Source organism: Oryzias latipes, chromosome 7, assembly GCF_002234675.1.
Source record: "Oryzias latipes chromosome 7, ASM223467v1".
In the NCBI taxonomy this organism is placed as follows: domain Eukaryota; kingdom Metazoa; phylum Chordata; class Actinopteri; order Beloniformes; family Adrianichthyidae; genus Oryzias; species Oryzias latipes.
Window position 1 is genome coordinate 15,570,335 of NC_019865.2, and position 8,438 is coordinate 15,578,772.

At 37.3% G+C, this 8,438-nt stretch overlaps 1 protein-coding gene across 7 annotated transcripts in view; it reads left to right on the forward strand.

Moving 5' to 3' along the window:
- The window catches only part of znf512b (zinc finger protein 512B), a 32,497-nt gene extending 24,521 nt beyond the window's left edge, over positions 1–7,976 (forward strand). For 3 of the 7 annotated variants that reach the window (XM_023956662.1, XM_020704717.2, XM_011477206.3), the window contains 7 exons: positions 438–536; positions 859–1,110; positions 1,213–1,536; positions 1,749–1,850; positions 2,394–2,456; positions 2,829–2,927; positions 4,430–7,976. In XM_023956662.1, coding sequence (XP_023812430.1) covers positions 438–536; positions 859–1,110; positions 1,213–1,536; positions 1,749–1,850; positions 2,394–2,456; positions 2,829–2,927; positions 4,430–4,765 — 1,275 coding nt within the window. In that variant the 3' untranslated portion in view covers positions 4,766–7,976. The remainder of the gene's footprint in view (positions 1–437; positions 537–858; positions 1,111–1,212; positions 1,537–1,748; positions 1,851–2,393; positions 2,457–2,828; positions 2,928–4,429) is intronic. The other 4 variants (XM_011477207.3, XM_011477203.3, XM_011477204.3 and 1 more) reach the window with 4 other exon arrangements.
- Positions 7,977–8,438: the final 462 nt, after the last annotated feature.

Consider the following 8,438-nt stretch of genomic DNA (forward strand, 5'->3'; position numbering starts at 1 on the left):
AGTTTTTTTTTTTCTGCCTGCAGTGCAGTGCTAGAGCAGAGACATCCTCAGTGCATTTACAGAACACATCTTTAGGGCTGTGTGTCTTATCTGTGTAACCTCTGGAGTAAACGCATGAAAATGATTCCAGCGAGATCCCTCGGTGAGAGCAGACTATCAAGTGCATTGCACCTCTTTCTCTTCCCTTGGTGCCCCACCATCTGTTGTTCTGGTCTTGGCTGCGCATGGCAACAGGCGACACACAAGTGAAAACAGCAGTTTGACAGTTGTCATAAACATGCCTTTAGTAAGCCTCACCGTGACAATCACTTAATGATCTCGGCAAAGCGTGAACACCAGAGATGGAAAACACATTTTTATAGTTTTAAATTCACAACAGAGTGGGAGGTGTTGTTGTGGGACAAAATGATGTGACAGTGGGCTTATTTCCTCCTCAGCCCTCAGGGAGCGAAGACCAGACCAGCAACGAGAATGAGGAGAGAGAAAGGCTGCGACGAGTGCTCAAACAGATGGGACGAATCAAGTGTCCTAGTGAGGTATGCACTTTTTTTGTCATCCTTTTCTCTTTTCTCGTCTCCTATGTTTTTGTGACCTCCGTTCACTTTTGTTTTCTTCAAATTTTTCCATTGGCATCACATATTTTACCTGCCATCTTTAATTTGGCTGCTCCGTTTTCCTTAAACTGCATCGCTCTATTCGCATTACTCACACCGGAGAGACCAAAGGAGAGAAGGAGCTAAAAAAAATCAACTCTAAAGGGATGTTTGCCCACTCTTCCCATCTTTTAAACGGCAGAACTCCTGTTGCTGTTTCTCTGCATTGCTGCTTAAAATTGTTTTCATTCTGCATCATTCTTAGGGGTGTTCGGCCCACTTTTCAAGTCTAATGGGCTATCAGTATCACCAACAGCGTTGTGGAAGAGAGTTTTCTGATGAAGAGCAGCTTGCTTTTCTCTGTCAGCACTGTGGAAAGAATTACCGCTCCAAGGCAGGCAGGGACTACCACGTACGCACGGAACACTCGCCGAGCATCACAACGGTGACAGCCACAGCCACCAATGACAGGAAGGACAGCCTGACTGACACCAACAACAGTAACGGCAAGGACAGGGTGAGATCATCTCAGCAAGGAACCAGTGTTTCCTAAATTCTATTACAGTTGACTACTCATTGAAGTGTCGTGCCATTCTGATATTTCTTGTTGTCTCTTCAGGTGTTGTCAGAGGATTTTCCAGCAGCAGTAAGAAAAAGGGAACCAAGCGAGGCGGAGAGGAAGGACAGGCAGGAAAAAACCCCACTTCTCCAGCCCAAGGAGAAGGAGCAAGTAAAGGTAAAGGAGAAGGAGCAGAGCAAAGAAAAAGCAGCACAAACTCTGATCCAGGAAGAAGACTTTGAAAGGACTCCTAGTGGAAGAGTAAGGCGGCGGTCAGCACAGGTAGCAGTGTTCCACCTGCAGGAGATAGCAGAGGACGAGCTGGCGAAAGACTGGGGCACAAAGCGCCGCATTAAGGATGACCTGGTGCCTGACAGCAAGAGGGTAAGCATGGAGTTGGTGGTTCACAATTCCTAAATGTAACGACTGAAGGCAAAAAGACATACCCAATAAACAGTTCAGAATAGAATAGAATACAACTTTCTTGATCCAACAACAGGGAAATTATATAAATGTGAACATTGTCTCTAAAAAAAAGCATCTTTAGAAAAACCTTGTAGTCATGTGGTGCTAACAGAATCTTCTTCTTTTTACAGCTAAACTACACTCGACCCGGTCTGCCCAGCTTCAGCCCAGAACTTCTAGAGTCCTGGAAGAACCAAGTCAAGGAAAAAGGCTTCATCTGCTGCTCAAATGCCGTGAGAGCATCTTCATGATTTAGATTTAGGTTTAGATTTAGATTTAGATTAAGATTTGAAGTAAGATTTAGATTTGGATTTAGATTTAGATTTAGATTTAGATTTAGAATAATATTTGGATCAAGATTCAGATATGGATTTATTTGAAGCAGAAACAACAGAATAAAAAATACATTCATTTCCAAACAAAAAAAGACTAAATAAAGATATGCAGATTATATGAACTTCAAAACAGCATTTTCATTACAATCATACTGACTAAGAAAATTGAGTATACTTTAAGTATTAAAAACTTTCTCTCCGTTTCAGCTTGAAAGGGGGTGGGCAGAAGAAACCTTATATAATCCCACCCCTGTCCAGTTATCATTCTATCCCCATTAGGTTGCTACTTACAGTTTATAGTTTTTGAGTAGAATATGCACAATATTTATACACATGCCCACACTGTACATTTTAACAAGCACTACATGTTCGTAAACGCTAGGGCTCCTATAGAAATGCAGACTTGAGTTGATTTCCTCTTGTTTATGTCACCTGTCTCAGAACTGTGAAGCAGTTTATTCCAGTGTGTCCGGGTTGAAGGCTCACCTTGCCAACTGCAGCCAGGTACACGCCCACAACTACAGCAAATCTATCAGCCAGCTTACAGATTTCCATGGTGACACTTTGTATCATTCACAATCTGCGCACAAACAGTTTGCCACTGACATGTATATTTTTAAGCCTGAAGTTTTTTTCTAGGTTTGGATTTTGTATGCTGCTGTCATTTTAGCAATTATATTTAAGCCTCTACAAATAGCAACTCTATTTTTAATGTATCTCTATTTTGCAAGTTTTAATAGATAAAAACATAAAAAAGGAAAAATTCTTTAAAAAATGTTTTTTTAGCTATCTTTCAGTCATGTGTATTTTCCTTATTGAATTTGAGAGGAATATGAGCAGATGTCAGAACACCTCCATACTTTTGGTGTTTTCCAGGGTGCCGGTGAGATGGGCAAGTACACCTGTCTGATCTGTCAGAAGGAGTTTAGCTCAGAGAGTGGTGTCAAGTACCACATAAGTAAAACACACTCACAGGTGGGTCCCCCCCCCCCCCCCCCCATTAGTGGAAACCTCATAGCCATAAAACAGGCACCGATGTCTTCCATTACACAAACTATTTTTCCATCATCCTTTGCTGAGTGAACACGTCTGCATTGAAATGGTTGCTTTTGTTTTTATTGAAAGTGATTGAAAGGGTTTGGTTGGACATGCTTTAAACACAGCTTAAGTGAGATCATCTTAATGTCATCTATCGGAAAAAGCATACTCAGTTGTGTTTGTGTCTAACTTTATAGTGTTTATTTAAAAAAGAAGTAACAGATTATGTAATTGAATAAAAAAAAAGCACAAAACATATGTTCTTCATTTATTCATTCATGTATTTATTTATTTGTGGGTCAAAGAAGTTAGACCACATAACACCACAACGCTGCCATTGCAATACTTGCTTTTTGTTAAAATGTTGCTCCTTACTTTTAAGTCCCTGGCAGGTACGGCACCATCTTACCTCTCCAGTCTGCTTTTAAAATATTCCCCCCTAAAGTCCTTATGTTCCACCGACCAGTTTGTGTTAATGGTTCCCAGAACCAAATGCAAGTTTTGGGGGAACCGAGCATTTGCTGGGTTGCCTCCTAAACTATGGAATGATTCCATAGTTCCAAACTCTCCAAGGCAATTGTTCCTCCATTTTAGCGCTTTAGCATCAGCCTAGTCCTAGTTTTAATCTCTTTTAAATTGGTTTTATGCTTTATATTCTTTTCTATTTATGTCTCTACTATGTTTTTAATTTGCTTGTTTAATTTGCTGTTAATTCTTTTATGCTTTGTTCTCCATGTGTACAGCACTTTGGGTCTCCTTGGCTGGCGGTGGAAGGTGCTTTATAAATAAATAAATGAATGAATGAATGTTTTTACTACGGGTAATTTCATTTCTGAGCAATTTGTTATAGTAAGTCGTTATTCTGGGGTTTTTGTATCATTAACAATGTTGATAAAGCAGTACAAATAGTAAATTTATTAATAATATAGCACAGAGTGAGATACTAATAGAAGTACTGAAGTGTTCTGTAGCTCTTCTAGAATCAAATTGGAAAAAATGTCACTATTGGCTGAACGCTCTGACCTAAAAGTGTGAGGAAGCCACTGCTGTCAGCTGGCTTTTTACTAAACAGTGCTGTGAAAAAGGTGTAAACTTTACTAGTTCATCATTTCCTAAACTAGTTATCTTGTGAAAACCCAAACATAAAGAATGAAAATCAAGTTTTTTGAAAAAAAATGATCAAATATAATTGATAACGCATATTCTACAATTTTTCCTTTATACAAAGTTTTTCTTTGAAATGCTAACTTATAATGCAACACACAAGCTTCTGGTTTAAATGTATTATCTTTAGAGTGACTTTTTTCTGTAGGATTTACATCATCATCATTTTCAATATATTATTCTGATTAATGTCTTCCTTTTAAGAGTGTTCAAACACGTTTTTATAATATTTTAATGATCTCATCGTGCATTGAATTCTTTCTCTTCCCTCTAAGAACTGGTTTCGTACTGCAGCCAACCATGTGGTGTCTGGTAACAAGAGCAAAGTGGAGGAAAATAATGGGATCAGAGCTGAAGTGAGGAACGGTGCCACCACTGGTAAGAAGAGAGGGCGCAAACCTAAAGAGCGCCCCAGTGTGGACGCTCCTCCACAAACAGATATCGAAGCACTTACTCAGAATACTGTCCTAACTGTGGCCCCTCCCTCTGGACCAGCACAGTCCTCCGCCTTGGTTCCCAACTGTACGGACGGTGACTACCCATGCCACAACAGACAGCCTGTCCCCTCAGCCCCCAGACGAAGCAAACCTAAAAGGCCCTTTTTTGAGTAGTTCTGGAGCCAGCGAGGAGCTTCAAACATTGCAAATGACGGGAAACCTCTCGAACTCCACAGAAACTCTGGGCTTAAGAAGAAACTCAAACCCACCAATAAGAAAGAAACAAATGTTAGTCCTTAAATTCTAATTCAAGACTCCGGATTTCGTGTTTGCACTGGTATGAACAATATTCACAAAGGTTTTTTCCTCCATTCCACTATTGTCTCCTTTCTAAGGCTTTCAGTTTTTATTTTTGTTTTCCCAGCAGGGGGGGTAATCGCAAATCAAATCCAGAACTTAAACATGCTAGTTTTTTGTTTTGTTATTTTTAACAATCATAGTTCTCTATATTAAAGAAGACACAAGTTTTCTCTGTGAGATACATGTTGTGCTTGAGAGGTTTTTAAAAATAGAAATTTTATCAGCATGAAGAAGCCATTTATCGAAAGCTAGTGTTGTCACAGATAGACTTGTCTGTGTACATAAACAGTAAATATATCTTTGTGTATATTTAAAGCAAATATTCATTTTTCATTTTCAAGTTGAGCAGATTCAGTTTGCAGTCTAAAGTTTTTTATGGGCGTAAGTGACATTTTGTTCCTTGTTTCTTCTTTTAACCTGCTTATCTATTTGGGTTAACATGTTGGCCAGTTTTAAATCACGGTTCACTCTTTAAAACTACTTTGACAGGACGAATAAGATTGTCTGCCTTACAGATTGTTTCCTCAGATCTTTTTTATTGAAACTAACAAACTGAATCCCCCCCAAAAAACGATTCAAAACTCTTAAATATATACATTTTTTAAGTTATGCTTAATGCAATATTTTAAACAGAATCTCCGTCTATATTTGGCCCAGGAAAGGTAAATATTAGACAAAGGGAAGAACTTTGTGTGAAACTTATCTAAGACTATTGCAGCACAATCACATCATGTGACACCACTTTAAATAGGGCCAAGCTTTGGCAACTGCTTTAGCTTACATCTAAGCTGAAGAGAGGATTTTAAAATATATATATATCTTTTATAGAGCATTTGAGAAAAATACATCTTTATTAAAGAAAAAGAAAAAAAACTTCTGATTAAAATTCACAGAAAGTAATGCATATGCATGAGTTCCTGGAAGCTCAAAGTTATTGCCTTGCACTTTAACACTCGAGCTTTCATGCTTGCCTTTTTGCACTCCAAGAATATACAACTGAAGTGCAGGAATGGGAATATTTTTTAACTCCAATGAAAGCTGGAGTTAGGGGAAAAAAAATCAGCACAGTTAACACTTTGAGTCCAGGATGACAGTAACATTTACAACATCAGAAAGCCATAACTGGTTGTTAGTGTGCTGCCACTAACTGTTAGATTAGCCTCAGATTTGCTTTAAAAAAATTGAAAAAAGTTAAATACATTTTATGACGTGGAATATTTTCACTTGGTAATGGTAAACTACTTCATTTTGTAGTTGAAATTATAATAGAAATTCCATAAGAATTTAATATATTATTGTTTGTATCAATTCAAAAATACTAAGTATAAGACTTAAATCTGGACTCTTTAAATAAAAAAAACTGTGGTGTGGGGATATTCTGGTGAAAATATAAAGGTGCTTTACTAGCCTTTCTACCTTAAAGACCTGAAACAACTCACGCACATCCACCAATCCATTTTGCCATGTTCTTCGTGTTTGCAAGTTGTCTGAATTTTGCACCAAAACGTCATGTCATCATGAAAACAGTGAAGAACTGAACTGTTTAGGTGTTCCTAAAACCACAAGGAGCTGATAGTCAGAAGACAGTGAAGAAACATTTTGTTTTAAAAGTAATTTTGAGTCCTTCCTAAGCTGTAAACTTTTAAAACATAAACCAGAGATCCAGTATGATTTTTTTTTCTTCCTAATATGAGGATGGAGTTCATCCAGTCGGGAATGGCTGTGCACTTGTTTAGGGATGGACCTTTATCTTCTGTGGAGTTTCAGCTGAGGAAGCATCATTCAGACGAGCACTGATTGGTCTGTGGACCTGTTCAAAATGAGTCGTTGGAACCTTCTGTGCGTTTGTGAGTATGTGTGTGTATCTCAGACAGTTAGCACCTTTGTAATGGGTGAATGTTAAAATGGTGACACTTGTTAAGTGTTAAGCTGTAGCACAGAATCACTTCATTAGCTGCTTATTTCTTGTCTCATCGATGGCGTCACATTAACCTGGTTTACCTAAAAAGCTTTGGTGTTGCAATATGATAGTTTAGCACTGCTTTAACAGTGAGTATTTTATATTTTATCACTCCCTTTACTATCTGTCTTCCTATTAAGTGGAGAACGCATACCTATTCCGCAGTGTGAACTAACTGCAACATGTTTAGAGAGTACAGCAATACACCATATTTAGCTGTTTTTGTTGGCTTGCTACAATTTTGATATTGATGTGTCTTCTCAGACCTGTATGGCTTTTTTTTATTACTCTCCTACTTTAACTTTTATTGCTTTGAAAAATGCTTTTTACAAGTTAAAATTCTACAGAAATATTGGGGGGAAAAAGTTTGTAGATTTCAAAGAACCTTGCAAGCCCATGTGTTGGCATACACTGTTATTTGATCCATTTTTGGTGATGCACATAAATTGAGCTTTTTTTCATTTCAGGATGGTGGTCACAGATTCTTTTCTCAATATCTATTGAATATTGGACAACAAGGCATATGTATGTGTGTTTGTTTCTGTATTTAGTGCACTTATTATAACATGAAATAGGCTTGAAATAGGAGTGTCGTTGGAGCTTTCTAGTTACCTGGACTGTGTGTGGTGTGACTTTTGTACCTGGGGAAACAGGAAGCTCAAATGTCTTCCCAATGTCAGCAATGTTATTTCCAAAACCAAGGTTTAATCCTTAGCAACCCCCTTAGACAACCTAAGAATTTTAACCTTTTATTTAAATAACAGTGGTTTGTTTTGTATGCTACCTACTTGAAAAGCAGGAGATGACATCCAGCTATTGTGGTGAAACCTTTGAGAGTTTTACGAGATGTTATTGCAGCTCTAAACTATTTATGATACATAGAAGATACAATGAGACTAATTATGTAATAAAGATATTCCAAATCTGATATCAAGCTGTACAGTATCTAACATTGAGGAATCACATCCTCCTATGCGTCTGAACTGTTACAAATTTTTCCCAAACTTGTTGTATTATCTGTGCATTATTATTCCTCAACTAATTAATAAAAGTTTGTTGACTAAATGAGGCTCTTTATTATTTGTTTTTACATTATTTATTTATTTAAAAAAAAACATGATTTTTTTGGTATCCTGTATTGAATGCAGGTTTTTTAGTGTGTGAACATTAGCTGTAAATCATGTCAATTTACCAAAAATGTCTGTTTCAGTAAACATACTTCAAATCGTTGCATGAAGTATAACAAGCCAAAGATACATATGTGCTAAATGAACTTAATGGTAAGTGTATAGTAAAGGAAATGATTAGAGACACAAAGAAATATTTCCAATTTGATGACTTGTTTCATCATTACTTAAACACAAATAAAAAAAGATCTAGTGTTATCTTGTGTGAAAGGATGGCATTAGTTTAAATGTATAGTAAAGTAGAACTTAAGCATACTGAACTTAAATAAACAACATCAAATGAGAACATTTGAGAAATATATCAAAAGTGCCTGCAATAAAAGAACACACAACTGTGTGG